This window comes from Sarcophilus harrisii, chromosome 5 (assembly GCF_902635505.1).
Source record: "Sarcophilus harrisii chromosome 5, mSarHar1.11, whole genome shotgun sequence".
In the NCBI taxonomy this organism is placed as follows: Eukaryota; Metazoa; Chordata; class Mammalia; order Dasyuromorphia; family Dasyuridae; genus Sarcophilus; species Sarcophilus harrisii.
Window position 1 is genome coordinate 190,875,570 of NC_045430.1, and position 21,529 is coordinate 190,897,098.

The 21,529-nt window shown below is 35.0% G+C and overlaps 1 protein-coding gene across 2 annotated transcripts in view; it reads left to right on the plus strand.

The window, feature by feature from the left end:
• The window catches only part of MGAM (maltase-glucoamylase), a 153,501-nt gene that overhangs the window by 84,645 nt on the left and 47,327 nt on the right, over positions 1–21,529 (plus strand). For both annotated transcript variants that reach the window (XM_031939231.1, XM_031939230.1), the window contains exons 44-51: positions 334–458; positions 4,031–4,119; positions 5,581–5,630; positions 7,435–7,605; positions 9,302–9,454; positions 12,720–12,914; positions 13,758–13,912; positions 21,163–21,331. In XM_031939231.1, the coding sequence (XP_031795091.1) occupies positions 334–458; positions 4,031–4,119; positions 5,581–5,630; positions 7,435–7,605; positions 9,302–9,454; positions 12,720–12,914; positions 13,758–13,912; positions 21,163–21,331 (1,107 nt within the window). The remainder of the gene's footprint in view (positions 1–333; positions 459–4,030; positions 4,120–5,580; positions 5,631–7,434; positions 7,606–9,301; positions 9,455–12,719; positions 12,915–13,757; positions 13,913–21,162; positions 21,332–21,529) is intronic.

Consider the following 21,529-nt stretch of genomic DNA (forward strand, 5'->3'; position numbering starts at 1 on the left):
GACTAGGCCCACCTGCACAAAGAAAGACAATAAATATTTGTGAAGTACTGCAGTTTTTTGAAGGCTAAAATGGACTTCTCTGAACCATGGGGGCAATTTAGAAAAGTTTCTTTCAAGAAAGACAATATTTGGTTCAAAATGGAACAAAAGGTGGGAGGAATGATGCAGAGTGAGCCTAGAGGAATCCACAAATGATCAAGGTAGTCAGGAAGTGAAAGGCCATTATGGAGGAAGAAAGGCAGAAACAACACCTGTCCTTTCTCCTGTAAGTTAGTCAGATAAGATGAGGTGCAAGGACTCATTTTTCTCCTGGTTTCCTCTGCTTAACTATAGGGCTCAGGTGTTGGAGTGAGGGGACAGTGGACGATCCTGCATGCTCCCTTGGACCACATCAATCTCCATATCCGTGGAGGCTACATTCTTCCATGGCAAAAACCTGCCAATAATACTCACTATAGGTGAGTGAGGGGATTACCACCCTTTTCCCTTTCCAAACATGACTACAGTTCTAATGGTGACTCTCTGCTTTGTCCTTTTCTTGAAAAGTAGAGGATAAAGTCCTGGAGTTGAAGTCCCAAAGGCTTGTGTTCTGACTTCTGTCTGTGTGACTCTGGGAACAGCCCACTAACTCTGAGGGCTTCTGTTTTCTCCTTGCACTTAAACTTCATATTTCACAGGAATTATTCTTTTTTTTCCCCTTTAACTCTCAGGTTCTTTTTTTTTTTTTTTTTTTTTTTTTAAATAACGCTTTTTATTTTCAAGACCCATGCATGAATAGCTTTCAACATTCCACTTGTAAAACCTTGTGCTCCAAATCTTTTCCTCCCTCCCTTCTCCCCACAGTAAAGCAATCCAATATATGTTAAATATGTGCAATTCTTTTATATATAATTCCACAATTATCATGCTGCATAAGAAAAATCAGATCAAAAAGGAAAAAAATGAGAAAGCAAAATACAAAAAAAAGTGAAAATACAATGTTGTGATCCACACTCAGTTCCTACAATCCTTTCTCTGAGTGTAGATGGCTCTCTTCATCACAAGACCATTGAAACTGGACTGAATCACCTGTCAAAAAGAGGCACTATTGAAATTATTCCAACAATAACAAAAGCATTCTAATCCTTAAGAGTTGTATAATGTGAGTCACTATCATTTCTTCAGTTTTTTTTTTCCCTTTTCTCTTTTCAGTTGCTCATTACTAAGAGCAACACAAGGATCAGGCTTTATTGCTTATATGGGGGCTTTTTGAGTATCCTGCATTTTTGCTGGCTGGAATGTTCTTCCTCCTCATCTCTGCCTTTTGGCATTTTTTGTGTCTATTTGACCATGAGCTCCCTGAAATTAGGGGACTTTCTTTTGAATTTCTTTGCACCTTCGTCACTGAGCAAATTCCTGACCATAATGAGTATTTAATGTTTGTTGACCTGAGCACCATATGAATGCTAGAGAATTGTGATATATATATATATATTTTTTTTTTTATTATAATTTTTTTATTGACAGAACCCATGCCTGGGTAATTTTTTTACCACATTATCCTTTGCACTCACTTCTGTTCCGATTTTTCCCCTCCCTCTCTCCACCCTCTCCCCCAGATGGCAAGCAGTCCTATACATGTTAAATATGTCACAGTATATCCTAGATGCAATATGTGTGTGCAGAACCGATCAGTTCTCTTGTTGCACAGAAAGAATTGGATCCAGAAAGTAAAAATAACCCAGGAAGAAGAACAAAAATGCAAACAGTTTACATTCATTTCCCAGTGTTCTTTCTTTGGGTGTAGCTGCTTCTGTCCATCCTTGATCAATTGAAACTAAATTAGATCTCTTTGTCGAGGAAATCTACTTATATCAGAATACATCCTCATATAGTATCGTTGTTGAAGTATATAATGATCTCCTGGTTCTGCTCATTTCACTTAGCATCAGTTCATGTAAATCTCGCCAAGCCTCTCTGTATTCATCCTGCTGGTCATTTCTTTCTTTTTTTCTTTTTTTTCTTTTTAAAATTCTTGTTCCAATTTTTCCCCTCCTTCCCCCCATTCCCTTCCCCAGATGGCAGAATGACCCCTGCTGGTCATTTCTTACAGAGCAATAATATTCCATAACATTCATATACCACAATTTATCCAACCATTCTCCAATTGATGGGCATCCATTCATTTTCCAGCTCCTAGCCACTAAAAACAGGGCTGCCACAAACATTTTGGCACATACAGGTCCCTTTCCCTTTAGTATCTCTTTGGGGTATAGGCCCAGTAGTAACACGGCTGGATCAAAGGGTATGCGCAGTTTGATAACTTTTTGAGCATAGTTCCAAATCGCTCTCCAGAATGGTTGGATGTATTCACAATTCCACCAACAATGTATCAGTGTCCCTGTTTTCCCACATCCCCTCCAACATTCTGCATTATCTTTCCCTGTCATTCTAGCCAGTCTGACAGGTGTGTAGCGGTATCTCAGAGTTATCTTAATGTGCATTTCTCTGATTAATAATGTCTTGGAGCATCTTTTCATGTGGCTAGAAATAGTTTCAATTTCTTCGTCTGAGAATTGTCTGTTCATATCCTTTGACCATTTATCAATTGGAGAATTTTTCTAAACATCTGTCCCATCTTAGCTGAAATTCTACTTTAACTCTTTTAACAAACTTTCTTTGTTGTACTCACCCTAATTTCTTGGTTGAGAAGTCTTTTTCACTGGATCAGGATCACAGGCTTTTCCACTGGAATCAGGATTTTGCCCCACATTTGGACCCCAAAATGTGGTGTTCTCTTCTTTATAATATAATAGGTTCTCTCTGGGAGCAGTTTTCTTTGGAAGGTTTTCTGGAGGCAGCCTTAGTTTCAGTTCTGAGTAATAATCATTCCAAATGCAGCCAGCTGATAAAATCCAAACGTTTAATTTCTCCTTCCATGGGCCTGGGTTGCTTTCTTAGAGGCCTCAGCTTTCCTTGGTTCTGAGAGCTCTTGTTGCTAGGCTTTTGCCTCTAGCTCAACTCTGAATGTCTCCGGCCAGCACTAAAGTGAAAGTTGGAATGAATCTGTCTTACCTTCGAGAGAGGGCTTCTGGCTCTTAATCTCCCAGAGTGCCCCTGTGTCTGTCCCGGAGTGCCTCTTGGCCCTGAGAGCTTCTTGCTTATATGAGCTCTCTAAAGATGTGAACACAAGCATTGTTTCTATCAGTTCCACTTAGTACCTTGTTTCAAGTTCTGGCCCATAACATCTCCTTGTAAGATCAGATCAATCAAAGTCAACCATCCTAAATTAGATAATTATTGTCTCTATCAATACTAATGACTTAATAGCTTGTAAGGATTCTAACAGAGAATGTCTTGATTTCTTATAAATTAGATTCGAATTGTGATATATTTTATGGGAAAGTTCAGTTGACTTTCTCTCTTCATCATAGAGGAAATAAAATAAACCTATGTTGAAAATACAATTTAAATATTTCTACTCAATGCATTTCAAGAATCAGGGAAAAATATTTCTGAACATAAGATCCCTGTAAAAGGTATCAGGGCTAATCTTTCTACTTACATGGATTTTATTTCAGACCTTTATCACCAGTCTCCCAGACTACTACAATGCCTTTCAAATTAGCCGCCTTGCATCTAGTCTCCTCTCATTAAAGTGTAATCTCCTATGTAGCATGTGAAGCCCTTCATAATGTGGCTCTGGTTCCTCACACACTTGCAACAATTGCAAGCTCCAACATAAGGTCTTTCCTGAATCTTCCAATAGTTGGTGTTCCAACCTTTCCCACACATTGAACCCAAAAGGATCATTTATTTTATATTCAATTATCTGTGAATATACTATCTATACATAATATATACTATCATTCTACCTCTCCAGTATCATTTTAATTTTTTGAAACATAGGAACTGTATTCTTCTTCTCCTACTCTTCCTTTAAACAGCTAGTCCCTAACAGTTCTCTTTTCATAATAGTTGCTTAATAAAGGATTGTGAATAACTTGTCAAGGAAAGGAGGAGGACTGATTGTAATTTCTGATTTTTATAGCCGGAAAAATTCCTTGGGACTTATTGTGGCTTTATCTGACAACGGGATAGCTGAAGGAGAGTTTTTCTGGGATGATGGACAGAGTATTGGTAAGTTAGATTTTCTTAAGTTCAGTTGTTTGTCTCTCTGTTTCTGTCTTTTTCTTTCCCTTCATTCTATCCCTCTACTTATTATTCCTTATTTTCCCATACCTTTCTTTTCTGTCTCATTCCTCCTTCCTCTCTCCTCTTTCTTCCTATATTTTCTCCCTTTCCTTCTTTACTTCTTCCCCTTTCCTTCTTTCATTCCTCTCTTTCTCCTTTCTTCACATCCTATCTCTCATTCTACTTCCCTTGTCCCCTCCCTACTTTGTTGATAACGGGACAGCTGAAGGCTAATTTTTCTGGAACTATAGACAAGAATATCAGTAAGTTAGATTTTCTTAAGTTCCATTGACTTACTTTCTCTCTCTCTTTCTTTCTCTGTCTCTCTGTCTCTGTTTCTCTCTCTCCGTTTCATCCCTCTTTGTCCACTTATTATTTTTTATCCCCCTGTACCTTCTTTCTGTCTCTGTCACTCTCCCTTCCTCTCTCTTCTCCTCTTTCTTCCTATATTTTCTCCTTTTCTATTCTTTCCTTTTCACTTCTTTACTCCTCCCGCTTTCATTTCATCCTCCCTTTCCTATCCCCTTCCTTCATAGTTCATCTCTCATTCTTACTTCCCTTGGCCTCTCCCTTCCTTGTTCATTCTCCCTTCCTCTCCTGCTTTCCTATTGTCTCTTATTTATGTTGCAATTTTAAAGTTATTTGAAGGATAGAAAAAGTGGCCAGCAATAAAGAGTCAAAGAAAATAACCTTGATTTACAAAGTAACAACTCATCTAGCATTTGACTAGATAGTTTTCCTTGAGATTTAAGAAGACCTGAGCTAATTCTTACTTTGGACATACACTGGTTGCATCGTCCTAAGTAGATCACTTAATCTCTAAATATGGCAGGCAACTCTCTAGCACTTGAAGTTGTAAAGAATGTGCCAGCCTTCACTGGTAGAGGAAGTAGCGAATCAGGAGCTCCCTAATCTAATAAAATCACAAGTTCACTCTACTTTTTTTATTCAGATTTTTATGATATGACTTGAAGAAAAAAAGAATGTGAAAATAAGGTTAAACATGAAAATTAAGGATTAAAGATTTCTTTTAAGACACTGATAACACAGTTTCTAATGTATCTTCTGAACAACAATAAATTTGAAAAGAGCAAAAAATGATAATACTGTTTTTTCCTGTCTCCTTGTCTTAAAACATTACAATTGTGAACAATTCATTTGAAATCAAGGCCCATTCTCCAGAACTCTCATAGATTTTTCTCTTACAATAATAAGCCTCATTTCAATAGTTTAGAATCCTCAGAACCATTTATGGAACAATATGTGAGTTGCTGTGTAGTACCATTGTATTGTGTGAATGTCAGTGTCTTAAAAACCAGGGGGCCTCAAAGGTAGCAAATAGGCAGTGGTGACCCTGTTGTTTCTCAGTTAGGAACTAATAGAATTCACTTTGTTATTTTATTGCAGATACTTATGAAAAGGGGGATGTCTATTTCTCAACTTTCTCTGCCAGTCAGGTGAGTGTTATTGGTTCCTTTTATTACTTGTTCATTTCTTCAGCACAATCAGCTGATAAAAATGATATGAAGAAAGTCCTACTTTATGATAACCCTTCTGGGAGCCATGACTTAGATCCAAGAGCCACCTTTTGAGTATCCCTTCTTCCTTAAACATCTGTGACAAGATGCTTTCTTTGACCCCTCCTGGCAGTGTCAATGTTGAGATAATTGATTCAACTGCATTTACATCACAACCAACCCCACTAAGGCTGAAATTTCCTAGTCCTGATGTTCACATTTGGACCTAAATGACATCAATTCTCAGCATAGATTTCCATATATTGTCTTTATGGTAACTTCATAGCCCTGGTTGAGGGGGATAAACATCCTCAGCTGCTTCATCTGGTCCATGGGCCATAGTTTGAGGACCCCTGCTTTAGAGGGATGTTCTAGTTAAAGCAGTTCTGGGTAACAGCATCTTGAGGACTGCTAGGCAACTAGGGTTACCTGCCTTAGTTACAGGTAATTTGTGATGTTCTTTCATTTGAAAAAAATCTACTTACCTTTAAACAATTTTTTTTTGTTCTCTTGAGAATACTCTCAGGCTTCCAATGGAAAAACAGAGAACATTAAACCCTTTCAAAAATTGTGTTGCAGTTCAAAGTAAGGAGAGTGTGATGAAGACAATGATATTGCTTATTTTAAAGTTTTGCATTTAGTAACTAATACATACTATATCCATGCATGCATATATATATACATGTACATATATAAAATTTATATGTGTGAGATGTATTAAATGAAACTATTTAGAGAGTGGTTTTTGCTCTTGCTACTTTTATAGTAGCATTTCTGAATAGAAATATGTGTGGACACGTTAAAAACGTGTATCATTTATGCATAAAACTTGCATGGTATAATGGATAGGGACCATCTGTGAAGTTAGTAAGAGCTGAATTCTAGTCCTGTTTATGATACATTTTAGTTTTGTAGCCATTGGAAAGTTATATAAATGCCCCAGGAAACTAATTAAGACTCAAAGTCATACATGACTTGCTGACCTGGTATAATTTTTACAACTGATGTTCTGTAAACCAATGAAATCAGAAGTCTAGTTTACTTCTACTTTCTTCTTTCCTTCCTTTCTCCTCTCTTAGAGTAAATTAAAGTATGCATATGTTCTAGACAAATTCACAGAATTTTATCTTTTGTAACAACATAAAATTCTATTAGTTTCTTGGGTTGGTTGGAGAGAAGTTGGCCAGAACTGGAAGCAAAGTTCATACTTCTACTAAACATATGTCTAGAGAATCTAGAGAGTATGCCAGAAACCAGAATCAAATATTACTGTCTCAAGCCACCAGAGGGAACTTAGTCCTTTATTTTATATCAACCAGGTTAATGAACTTAACTCATTATTAGATGGAGATGAGAAAGCTCCATTTCATTCCAACATAGCAAGGAATTACACTCTTTCAGCCATATACCTGATATAACTGCTGCTAGTTAGATTTAAAGCAAGATCAAATTTATAAGAACACAAGCCATTTCCCAATTAGTAAATAGTTAAAGGATGTGAAAAGAGAATTTTCAGATGAAATAGTTAAAGCCTTTTCTAGTCATTTGAAAAAATGCTCTAAATTACTATTGATAGGAGAAATGCAATTAAGACAACTGTGAGGTACCACTACAAATTCAGATTGGCTAAGATAACAGAAAAAGAAATCTAGCAAGAGAGACTACTTGTGAGTTATTACTATTATTCTGCCTTTATCCTAATATAATTCCTCCAACATGTAAAGTGTCTTTGGATGTCTTTTAGAATCATCTAGATGTGAAGATTATAGACAAGAACTACAGTGATCCAAATGGCCTAGCATTTGAAGAGATCAAAATCTTTGGGCTGGACCTCAAACCACTTATTGTTACTGTGAAAGAAAATAATGTTCCAGTACAAACTAATGCTGAGATCCAGTATGATCCTGCAACAAAGGTAAGTGTTTGCTCAATTGTAGAGGGTCACAGTCAGTGGGAGAACTCTGGGTGAGGTATAAGACCCTTTAGCCCAGAGGGAACCTGCTGACAGTGTCTGGTTCAGTTCCCATCTGCCCTAAGGGCTCTTGATACCAGATGGCAAACTACATACAATAGCAAGTTGTTTACGTGGTCCCACATGCACGTTGTTGTTTTTGTTACCTTATAAAGGGGAAAGCCCTTGAAATAAACAAACTCCATTTTTCCACCATCCTCAGGAATCCCACCTCATCACTTCTCCACTTGGAAAGTATATCTTAATCACCCTGGTGTGGAGGCTCTAGAAAGCAGGACAACACCCAATGATTCTCATTTTTTAGACACTGAAGCCACTCAAGTTTTTCTCCAAAACTTGAGTTTTCATATTTCATACCTTTAAGCATCAACCTTTTTATTATATTTTAATTGATATTTAAATGGTAATCTTCCTAAAATTCATTTTAGACATCCTTTCTTTATAGAGGATATCACAAATAATGTAAGATTTTCCTGAAGACGCATGGTCCCTTGTTATATGCTTTAGATAGAAGTATAGTTTTGGAATTAACATGTTGATAATAGCAGAATTAGAGCTGAGTGGAAACTAACTTCAGGACTGCCTTCTTATAAAATTAAAAAGTCTCTTTCAAGTATCAGATTTACTTTTTTCTCCAAAAATGTCCACAAACAAATTATACTTGCTTTTTCTCCATTTTTCCCTTTTCCATGGCTGCATTTAATTATGGAATTGAAGGGTCAGAATAATCTTTCTAAAGACTAAAAAACCCTGAAATATGAGAAGCATCAGGAGTCTTTTTTCTTCAATATTCAGTAATATTGAATCTTTTTGATGTAAACAATATTAAAGATAACATGTTACATGCTATTTTTCAATTTTCCATTTACTCTTTTGTCTGACTTGCATTGTACTTTAAAGATATCTGAACCAGGAATATCCCTCATTATTACACAAATTTATACAGCTTTGGAGATAGCTCATGACAACACTTTACATTTAAATGCTTTATTATTGTGAAAAAATTTCTTTAGTGATGATCCAATATTTTGAAAAACTTCTGACTCACCTAGATTTCTTTTATATAGTTCTTAACTTTTTAAGTGAGTCTTCTCTAAATAAAGTGGAATCTGGAATAGAAATAGCTAGACTTCCACTGAGAATAATTAGAACTCCACCTAATAGGAACAAGGTAATAATGTAAACCTGCCTTTACTGTCTGTTTCAAAAGATAAAATATTATTCAATGGATTCTATGATAGGACCATGATTATTTCGCTCATTATTTCCCATTGTGCTATCAAGCCTTCTAAAGCTATCTTTGAAGTAATAACTAAAATTAGAATCATAAAAACAGTTTGTATGGTAGAGAGGAATTTAGAGATCCTTTTATCCAGTGCCTTTTTTTTGCAGGAGTGATTGAGTGAATGATTCAGCTTTGTTCAACATAAAGTCTTTCCCAAAAAAGTTTTCTGCTTTTCCCCCATGAAATAAGATATCAGTTTTGTGATTGTAGTGGTCCTTAGTTATAGTGGAAGAAAAAAGAAAGTGATACCATAAAAAGTGGGATGAAGGATATCAGTTTTGTGTGAGGTCAAAAGAATTTTTAGATTTACATAGTAACTTTCATTGACTTGAAACATCCTTTCTGACTTGACAGGTTGCTAACATCACAGGGCTTCACCTTGAACTGGGAAAAGAATACACAATAGAATGGTCAACTCAGTTCACAAATACAGAAAAATTTGACTGCTACCCTGATGAACAAGGTGTCAATGAAGAAAACTGTCGATTACGTGACTGTGTCTGGGAGGTAAGATTTGACAGAAATACACACTTGCAAAAATATTCCTTCTCTGCTTCACTTAATTAATCATATTTGTACCTCCCCCCAATTTTAATGAGACGAGGTATGAAGCAGCTTAGGCAGAGATGAGAAGCAAATGTTTGGAAAGATAACCATGAATGGGAACAACCATGGTAAAGGTAGTCCAGTCTTTCCCTGTAAGCTGCCAAAGTAACCCTGATGTCTTAATTATAGAAATATTTAATTCTGAAAATGCTCAGATGGTGACTAGTTATTACAAAGTACATGGCCATCTTTGTAGAGTTCTTGATTTGTATATACTTCAGTTTATCTAATTAGGTAAGGATGTAGAAGTAGGGATATATGGAAATCTTTTTGATTCTTATTCATACTTTATTTAGTCTGTCTCTGGGTTCAAAATCAGAAATATGGGTGGCATATTCCTTTGTGAAAAGAAGGGGGTGGGAAGTGGAGAAGAAAGAAGAACCAAGAGAAAATCTTGAGAAGAAAGCCACTTTGGTATATTTCAATGAGGGTTGAAGCTGAAATCTGGAAAAACCTACTTTCAGATTCTAGCCTTGATGTTTACCTTTTTTTGATGAAAAATTCTCATAGTATCTCAGTCTGTTTCCTAATCTTCAAAATGAGGAAAAGAAATTCTGTTTATCTGACAGAAGAGTTGGCAAGATTAAACAAACAAATAAATGAATGCATTTGAAAACTTCAATGAAATATAAATTTTTGTACTTAATTTTGTTGCTATGGGAAAATACTTTTTCAGGCAAACTTCTACATCTCATATGCTGACAGGATAGTGCATATGTGGCACTATAAAATAATTTATCAAATAATATGTGCTAGGCACTGTGGTAATTATAAATAATACAAAAAAAGGGAAAAAAAAGTTTTTGCCTTCAAGTTGGTCACATTCCCACTGAGGAGACAATGTTAATAATTAGGTAACTGTAAGATAGATGTAGAGTAGGTAGAAGACAACTGAAGCAGACAATACTTTAACAGTATGGTAGAGACAGTAGGGTACTGGCATAACCCTTCTTCAGGAGCCTGGTGAAGGGACAGAGAATCCAACTGTGGAAAACAGTCAGTTTAAAGGCATGGAGATGGGATGAAGTAGATTGTGATATTAAAGTGATTGGAATCATGTCCTTATAGTTGGATCATAGAGTATCTGAGGAGTAAAGTATAAATAAAATAGAAATGGAGAAAGGAATTAGGATGTAGAAGGCCTTCAGATACCAAACAAGATTTTATATTTGATCCTAGAGATAAGAGAAAACCCCAGGAATTTAGTGGGAGATTGGGTAATATGGACAGAGTTATGCTTTAGAAAAAGTACTTTGGTTCCCAAGTGGAGAATATGTTTGAATATAAAGTGCTTGTGGCAGAGAAACAAACTAGAAGCATATTTTAGGGCAGCTAGATGGTACAATGGATAGAACACAAAGACCAAAGACCCCAAATCAGGAAGACTTGAATTTAATTCCAGCTTCAGATACTTACTTTCTATGTAACCCTCAGCAAGTCACTTAACCCTGTTTGCCTCAGTTTCCTTATCTGTAAAAAAAAATCTCTAAGAAAATAACAACTATTTAAATACATTTGCCAAGAAAAAAAACAAAACAAAACCCAAAAGGGATCAAGAAGAGAAAATACCACTGAACTGCAAGAAAACATTTCAAAAAGAAGAAATATTAGAAAACCTTCCCCCCCTATCCATTTTTCAGAGGCAGGTGATCCGTAAGTATTGTACTTTATGAATATTCTCTGACATTTTTTGATGTGTTGATCACTTTTGTTAATTTTTTTTCCTCATTCTTTTCTTTTTTTAACTTCCATTCCTTATTTCCGCCATCAATTTCTCTTAGGTTCTTTCTTTTCCTCTCCATTCTTTTTCTCTCTCTTCCTTTTCTTTCTCAATTCTTCTCTCTTTTTCTCTTTATCTTTCCCTCCTCATTCTTCCTTCAATTTAAAAAAAAATATTTCTTATCTGGGATGGTTTTGTGAGGGAAAAAGGAAAAATAATTTGTTTTTAAAAATATCCAAAAAAACCTTGAATATGATTTAATGAGAATCTGTCAGAAAGATGCTGTGTGAAAGGAGAAAATATATATGAGCAAAATTGTGAAGGAAGACATGAAGGGACTCAACAACTAATTGTATTTGTGTTCTAAGAGAGAGAAAGTGGATGATAGTAAGGTTTTTTTCTGGGGGACTATAAAGTTTGTAATGTCTTCCTCTGAAATAAGGAAGTTAAGAAAAGAGGATGGTTTAGAAAGAAAAATGAGGAGCTTAGTTTTTTTGCATATTGACTTTGAAATGCCTGTCAGACATCAAGTTTAAAATGTCCACAAGGCAGCTGTTAGTGCTAGAAAGCTCAGTAGATACTAGGGTTAGATAAATAGATATGGGAATACTTTTCATAAAGATGATAATAGCACCTAAGGAAGCTTTAGGAAACCACAAAGTGAGATAGTCTACAGTGAAAGAGAAGAAGGCAGACGGAGCCTTCAGGGCTATGATAGTTAATAGATGTTACATGAATGAAAAAAGATCGAAGGAGACAAATTACTATTGGACAGACAAGGGGACGCAAGAGAGAATTCTATCATGAAAACCCATCAAAGAGACCAGGAAGAGAGGATAATCAATAGTGTCAAAAGGCATGGAGATGGCAAAAAGAGTGAGGACTTGGAAAAATCTATTAATTTGACATAAGAGATCATTGGTAGCTTTGGAAAGAACAGTTTCAGTTGATGTTGAAGTGGGAAGTCAGATTGCAATGGGTTAACGGAGAGTGAGAGAATAGGAAGTAAGGAAATAAATATGAATGACTTTCTAATAAAGTATAGTTGAGGCGGGAGGGAAAAATATAGATCGCTACCTAGAGGGATAATAGGATCAACTAAAGGATATAAGAATTCTTCCTATTATTCACTTGACATATGATGTTCTATATAGCTGGTCTGAAGAGAGAAATAATTGGGGGTATAATTCAATACAATATTGAATTTGGAAGAATAAAAGAATGGCTGAAAAATGTGATGGGGACTTTTTGAATTCTAGGTAGCTAAAGAAACACGAACACACAGAAATGACTTAAACCTAATCAAATGGGATAGATAAACGTATTGGGAAGAATTTCCTAAGAACTGAATATAGGAGAGAAAGAATAATTTCTAAGAGATGGGGCTAGATGTTTATTTTTGTTTTGTCATTCTCATGTTATTTCTAATTTTTTTTTTAATTTCAGGAAGTCAGTTCCCCTGGTGTCCCTTTTTGCTATATCACAAAATATTATTATACTGCCTCTAATATTCAGAGTAGTCCAGCAGGCCTGACAGCAACTATCTCCCGAATTCCTGGAGCCAGTCACTATCCTTCTGCTCCCATAGATCAACTTCGCTTGGAGGTGACTTTCCATACAAACAACATGCTGCAGTTCAAGGTATGCTTAGCTTAGACTCTTATTAACAGAAACGTTTCAAAGAATCATCAACAATATTCTTCTGCTGTATGCATTGTGGTATGTTAACATAAGTGACATGATTTTCATAAAGCAGCTCTTTATCTGTTAGTATTATATGGCCCAATTAACAACCTTGGGACCTTTCCCCACCCCTTCACTTCCCCAAACAAAGTTTCATCTCTAATTTGGGCTTTTGAATGGTCAATCTTGATAATGCAGGCAGCAAAATAAAATAACTGATTTGGAGAGATGTCTACTAAAATTATCTAAGATAAAGTTCACATAACTTTGTTTGCTGTTTAGATATATCACAGGATCATAGATTTAGAAGTGAGAAAAACAGAAATTGCCTGGAGATACCACAAATCTTTTGGCCTCAGTTCCATCTCTATGGATTTGGATTACAGGATTTCTAACTAAACAAGAATGAATGAATAAATGAATGAAAGGATAATTATTAAGTATTTACTATTTGCCGAGTATTAGGGCTACAAACACAAAAGTGAGATAGTTCTTAGCCTCAAGGACCTTAACAATCTCATAGTTAGTTATACTTGGAATTCTAAATAGTAGAACTACTATAGTGTCCTTATCAGGCTTTCCCTTAAAACAAAAGGATTTATGTATACTTGAAAAGCAGAAATTGAATGAAAGTACTTCTTTTGCCACGTATTATTTCAGGACTAAATTTCAGGACTAAAAACTGGTTAAGTCTCAGAATTCATGGAATCAATCAGCACTAAAATGAGAGGATCTTATTTTAAGACCATGAATTTATGAACTTTGAATTACTTATGGAGACAGTGGTTTTCTGTTGCCTAGATTGATGATGCCAACAACAAAAGGTACAAAGTCCCAGTGCCCTTAAATATTCCAAGCTCCCCCATCAGCCAATCAGAAAATCGTCTCTATGAAGTAACCATCAAGGAGAAACCATTTGGAATTGAGATCCGCCGAAAAAGTACAGGCACTGTGATGTAAGTAGTTTCTGCTTCCTATGTATAGTAGTAAATGGGCAATCAGAATTTTGACTTTACCTGGATTTCTGGAATAGTGGAATGGGATTCTGGGTTTGCTCACTAAAAACTAGTGATCTGGATTCAAGTCTTCAATACTTGAACAAATGCAAATACATTGTACTTCTCAGAAATTATATGATTGTCTTGACATTCCTTGCTTTGGATTCCTAATCTATATAATAGGCAATTGGATCAGAGAATGTAGAAGATTCCTTTCTGCTTTCAGTGTCTTAAATGATTCCAGTCAAAGATTACATGGTGATGGAATATTACTGTGGGAGGAAACTGGCATTGTCTCTTCGACTTCCATAACCAAAATCTGTATAAATTAGTTAATATAGTAACACTTTTATTTTTATAAATATTTTATCTTTTACAGTTACAGGTAGAACAATCTTTAAAAATTTATTTTATTTAAAAAAAAAAACAAAATAAGAAAAAAAGATAAGCAGAAAGGAAATACAAAACAAAAGAGAACATTGTTATGTGCCCAGCAGAACATCAGGGAGGATTCAAAATATATAACAATGAATTACCAATTCAAGAAAGTATATATATTAATAGAAGAAATTATATTCATGAGTCTGTCTTTTTTTTTTTTTAACTTCCTTGTAAGTTGTTCTTTTGTTCTCTGCTGCATACCTTTTTTACTTTATTCTTTCTCTATTCTTTCATCCCTCCCACCTCCTCCAAGCAGGCTATAGTTAAGAAATGATATATTTATGTATACATGTAATATATATATATATGTATATATATATATATATATATACATAATACATATATATACAAGCATACTCCACCCTCCTCACTTCCCTCTACACATACACACACATATACATACATCCCCCACACACACTCATATATTTTTCCTATCCCTGATGGCTTTTCCTTTAATTCTGTTCCTTAACTTGCACCACTCATGGATCACTCCCTTGTCTTCCTTCCCCTGCCTTTCCTTTCCCTACACTCATCCTTTCCCCTTTATTTTTTTATGGATTTTGGAGGGTGCTATATCTTTCTTGGTATATATGTAGTGTTGCTAATTTAACCCATTCCTGATGTGAATAGGTTTTCAGAACTATGAATACTCTTCCTCCCTCAAATGCCTCTGCAGCTGTTCTTCCTGTGCATCTCATTTGTATATAATATAATTACTATTTTTACCTTAACTCTGCCCTTTTGATCTACCCTATTGCTAATGTCAATCTTTTGATCTACCCTATTGCTAATGTCAATCTTAAACTTATGGTAAATGTTTTCTATGTGAAAAAAAAAATAACAATTTGATCATGTTATGTTCCTTGAAATTGCCCTTATATATTAACTTTTCTATCATCATTTTTTTATAGAATAATATAATCACATACCACAATTTATTCAGCCATTCCTTCACTTTCCAATTCTGTGTCCTGAGAAAAGAGCTGTTATAAATATTTTGTACCTATAGGTCCTTTTCCTTTTTTAAAAAAAAATCTCTTTTTTGATACATGCCTAGTAGTTTTCTATTGAGTTGGGTTTGGTTGATAAAAAGTCTTGAAAATCTGCAACTTTCTTGAATGTCCATTTTTTTCTTATTCAATTTTATGGATAATTTTTCTGGACATGATATTTTTGATCAAAAGCCTAGTTTTTTTGATTGTTGGTAGATATGATTCCAGGATCTGTGGTCTTTTATTGTGGCTGCTGATAAATCCTGTACAATTCTTATTATAGTTCCAACATATTTGAATTATCTTTTCCTTCTTTCTTCCAAAATTTTCTCTTTGATCTGTGGTTTTTGAAGTTTGGCAGTAATATTCCTGTGTTTTCCACAAAGAATCTGGCTGGCAAGATCAGTGAATTTTTTTTTTTTTTTCATTTTTACTCTCCCTTCATGTTCTATCACTTCAGAACAATTTTCTTGGATTATTTCTTACACAATTGTGTCAAGCTTCTTTTTTTTTGGTCACAGTTTTCAGGTAGTCCAATTATTCTTATATTTTCTCTTCTTTATCTGTTCTCCATATCTCTTTTTTTTCTTACAAGATGTCTCAAATTCTGTTCTATTTTTTCATTTTTTATAATCTGTTTTTTTTTTTTTTTTTTTATTTCTTGATCTCTTACAGCTACATTGGCTTTCCTGTACCCAATTCTAATTTTCTTATTTATTTATTTATTTATTTATTTTTTCCAATTCTAATTTTCAAAGAGTTATTTTCATCTTTAAGATTCTGTATCTCCTTTCCTACTTGGTTAACTTTTTTCCCCCACAACATCTTGTTTTTTTTTTTTTTTTTGTTTTGTTTAGTTTCTATTTTTAAATTTTTTTTTCCCCAATGTCCCCCATTTGAGGGAGAGGATATGGAGAAAGGTGGGTAAAAGTTTCTGTGGTTTCTGCTAAGGCTCCAGCCAACCAACTCACCTGAGGAATCCCCACTTAAAGTTTCTGTAGAGCCAGCCTGAAGGTGTTTGCGTTTCACATGGGCACCTAGCCTGAGATCCTCCTTCACGTGTCTTGGGTTGTATCAGAGAACTCTTATTCTCTTGTTCTTTCAATAGCCCATGTTTTCCCTGAAGCAAAATCCGAGGAAATCTGGAGAGCTTGACATTTACCAACCTACTATATTATTTCCCCAGAATCATCCTCATTTTTTTTCATGTTTTTAAAACACTTTCAGATTTTTCTCCCTTCCTCTCTCCCCAACCCAATCCCGCCATGTGGAGACCATGTGAAGTTATGCAAAACATTTCCATATAAGTCATGTTGCAACAGAATACATAGATTCCCCCATCTCCGAAAAAAATCCCTCAAGAACTATGGAATTAAAAAAAAATGTACGTTTCAATTTGTACTCAGTCACAATTAGTTCCTTTGGGTATATATATATATATTATTTTTCATCATAAGTCCTTCAGAGTAGTCTTGGATCATTGTATTCCTGAGAAAAGCCAAGTCCTTCATTGCTGATCATCCCACAACTTTGCTATTACTGTTCATGAACTCATGGAACACTTGCCATGTTTTAATGAGAGCATCCTGCTCATCATTTTTTTATAGAATAATATAATCACATACCACAATTTATTCAGCCATTCCTTCACTTTCCAATTCTGTGTCCTGAGAAAAGAGCTGTTATAAATATTTTGTACCTATAGGTACTTTTCCTTTTTTTAAAAAAAAAATCTCTTTTTTGATACATGCCTAGTAGTATTATTAGGGCAAAAGCATGCATGATTTTATAGTACTCTTGAGTATCGATCTTATCTTTTGGCCATTTATCATTGGGGAACGGCTGTAATATATATTTAACTCAATTCCCTATAAATTTGAGAAATGAGGCCTTTATCAGAAAAATTTTCAAATTTTTTTTTACAATTTATTGCTAATTGTATTCTTCTCCACATCTTTATTCTATTCTTACTCTTTCACTTGTCACATCTCAAGTGTTTTGCTTCTGCCTATTGTCTGCCCCAAATATGCCATCCTTTCTGCCACACTTTCCCCTTCTAGTGTTCCATTTCTTTTCTGCTTTCCTACAGGGTAAGATATATTTCTATATGTATATTGAGTGCATATGTTATTTATTTATTTATTTATTGTAGTAACTTTTTATTGACAGAATCCATGCCAGGGTAGAGACCACCGACCCTTTTCCAAAAGAATTTGTGTTTAGTGCTTGAGGGGGGAGATGATGAGGACAATAGCCTCCCCTGGAAACATCTGCATTAAAATGTTCCTTTCAGTGCTCACCTTTTTTGGACAAACCCATCCCAAAGGTTTCCTTTAATCAAAAACCCAAATTGTTTTGTTTCTGTATTAATAAACTCAGAAAATGTCTCCCTTGCAATTCTCCAAATGTCCCACTAAAGAACATCTTGTGTCTTTTCTCTTTAATAAAGTGCCTTTTCTTATCCCGGCCTTTTTTGTAGCATTTCTCGCTGCAAACCCCCCAACTTGGGTTTTGGAAACTGGAGCCAACCCATTCCTGCCCGTCCTCCAAATTATCCCTTTCCACTTCTGTTCCATTTTTCCTCCCCCTCCACTCCCTCCCCTAGTGGGAGTCCTATTATTTGAATATGTCCTAATGTATCCTAGATACAATGTGTGTGCAGATCAAACGTTTTCTTGTTGCCAGGGAAATTGGTTAGATGGTAGAAATAACCTGGGAAGAAAAACAAAATGCAAACAGTTTACATTCATTTCCCAGTGTTTTTCTTTGGGTTATCTTTTCATCATTGATCAATTGAAATTGAATTAGTCTCTTTGTCGAAATCCCTTCCATCAGATTACATCTTCATACGTATCTTGTTGCTTATATAATGATCTCTTGTTCTCTCATTTCATAGCATCATTCTTAATTTCTAAGCTTCTTGTATTCATCTTGCTGGTTTTCTTACAGAACAATAATTTCCATAACATTCATAACAAATTTCCCAACCATTCTCAATTAATGGCTCCATTCTTTCAGTTTTACCACTAAAACAGCAAAAATTTTGGCAATCGGTCCTTTCCTTCTTTAGTATTTCTTTGGGTATAAGCCCAGTATGCCCTTTTGGATCAAAGGGTATGTACAATTTGATAACTTTTAGGCATAATTCAGATTGCTCTCCAGAATGGTTGGTTACGTCCAAACAATGTATCAGTGTCCCAGTTTTCCCATTCCCCTCCAACCTCATCATTTTTTTCCTGTCATCTTAGCCAATCTGACAGGTGTGTTTATCTCAGAGTTGTCTTTTTGCATTTCTCGTTAATAATGATTTGGACCTCTTTCTATGAGTGGTAAATTTCAATTCCATCTGAAATTTTTCTATCCTTTGACCATTTATCAATTGGAGAATGGCGGTTTCTTATAAATTAGGTCAGTTCTCTATATTTTTGGAAATAGGGCCCTTTATCAGAACCTTTAACTTGGAAGATGTTTTCCCAGTTTTTGCTTCCCTTCTAATCTTGTTTCATTGTTTTTTTGAGAAGCTTTTTAATTTGATGTAATCAAAATTTTCAATTTTTGGATCAATAATGGTCTCTAGTTTCTTTAGTACAAATTTTTTTTAATCTGGAGATAAACCTTTCCTATGTTCCTCCCAATTTGTTTATAATCTCGTTCTTTATGTCTAAATCATGGACCCATTTTGATCTTATCTTGGTTGCATATGTTATTTTTCCCAGTTCTGATGAGAGTAAGGTTCACTCACTCTTCCTCTCTTCCCCCTCTTCTCCTTCAATGTAAAAGTTTTTATTCTCTTTCTGGCGTTTTTTATTTCCTCTCTCTTTCCCTTTCTTCCAGTACATTCTTCTCTTAGACCTTAACTTTATTTTTAAAAAGATATTATCCCTTCATATTCAACCACTTCTATGCCCTTTTTCTGTATATACTTCTTCTTTCCTAATAATACAAAGTTCTTAAAATTGTATATCCTCCAGCAAAATTAAACAGATTAATCAATTGTGATTTTCCTTTCCTGATTACTCCCTTATTTTCTCCTAAATCCTTTATTTGAAAGTAAAAATTTCTGTTCAGCTCTGAGATTTTCATCATAAATGTTTGAGAGTCCTTTATTTCATTGAGTGACTCTGAAGGTTATACTCAGTTTGATGGCTATGTGATTTTTGGTTGTAATCCTAGTTGCATTGTTCTCCGGGAATATCATATTTCAAGCCCTCCAGTCCTTTAATGTAGAAGCTGCTATATCTTGTGTTATTCTGACTGGTTCCACTATACTTGGAATTGTTTCTTTTTGGATGCTTGCAATATTTTCTCCTTGATCTGGGAGTTCCAAAATTTGATTTTAATATTCCTGGAGTTTTCATCTTAGGATCTCTTTGAGGAGATGTCAGTGGATTTTTTTTCAATTTCTATTTTGCCCTTTGATTCTGGAATATCAAGATAGTTTTCCTTGATAATTTCTTGAAAGATGATGTCCAGACTCCTATTTTTTTTTTTTTTTATCATGGCTTTCAAGTTGATCAATAATTTGTTAATTATTTCTCCTTGATCTCTTTTCTAGGTCAGTCGTTTTTCCAATGAGACAATTTGTGTTGTTTTCTATTTTTTCATTATTTTGGTTTGATATGATTGTTCTTGATTTCTCATAGTCATTAGCTTCCATTTGCTCAATTCTAATTTCTAAGGAATTATTTTCCTCAGTGAGCTTTTGTACCTTCTTTCCCATTTGCCCAATTTTACTTTTTAAGGCATTCTTCTCCTCATTAGCTTTTTGTATTTCCTTTTACATCCCTCTCATTTCTCTTATCGATTTTTCCTTTACCTCTCTTGCTTGATTTTTAAAATCCCTTTTGAACTCTTCCATGGCCTGAGACCAGTTCTTATTTTACTTAGAGACTTTGGATGTAGGAGCTTTGACTTTGCTTCTTCTTGTGAGTGTGTATTTTGAGTTTCCCTGAGAGACAGCTTCTTGAACCCAGGAGAAGTGTAATGAATGGTAGCCTAGGGAAAAGAAAGAAGTGCTAAGAAAGGGAACAGTATAAAGGAGCAGATGTATTTGGATTTTATTTCAATGGATTAAAATATTTAACAAAACCATGTATAATAAAAATGTTCACAATTAACATTGATATAGTGCTTACTATGTGCCAAGCTCACTGTGTTAAATAACTGTAATTATTGTCTCCTTTGATCCTTATAACAATCCTGGGACATTGGTCCTATTTTTATTATTACCATTTTACACTTGAGAAAACTGAAATAAACAGTGGTTAAATGATTTGCCCATAGTCACACAGCAACTTAGTGTCAAAATCCAGATTTGAACTCAAGTTTTCCTGACTCTAGGCCAGGCACTTTATAGATACTATGTCATCTAGCTGCTTTGGTCCACTGTATTACCCAGCTGCCTCAAGCATATTTGATTGTATTGAATAAGTACCATTCCATATATTGTTATCTAATAGTTTTATATATAAATATTTTATATTTTTATCTCGCCTGTGAGTTTCCTGAGGATAGGAACTGTTTTGTCTGCTTTTATTTCAATTGTATGATCCCTGTTCTCATACCAAGCCCCTTGTTCTTATGCTTAAATCCCATTTGCTGTAAAAACCTACAAAGTCAAGGTCTTTAAAGATACAGTCACTTCAGAAACTTTCTTTATTCTGAAGTCTACTAATTGAAGTTGGAGTAATTGTGACTATTCTGGAGATTCTGTGGTATGCACAGCGGAGCACAGGAATTCTATTCATATAGTCATGATCTGGTCTTGTGTTTCAGTTGGGATTCCCAGGTCCCTGGCTTTACCTTTAATGACATGTTCCTACGAATATCTACCCGACTCCCATCCCAGTACATCTATGGCTTTGGGGAAACTGAGCACAGGAAATTCCGGAGGGACCTCAACTGGCACACGTGGGGAATGTTTTCTCGAGACCAGCCCCCAGGGGTAAGGGTCAGCAACTGGAATATCATATGACTTGTAATTTGTTTATTCACACATATTCTTTTCTTTGGCCCTCTTCTAGGATTAGTAAGTCAGGCTCTTCTAGTGAGGATAGTTATGCATCCTGCTAACACAACTATAAATTCTTATTGAGTTGAATCTCCCTCTCATTTTTCTTTTTTTTCTTTTTTTTTTTTTTTT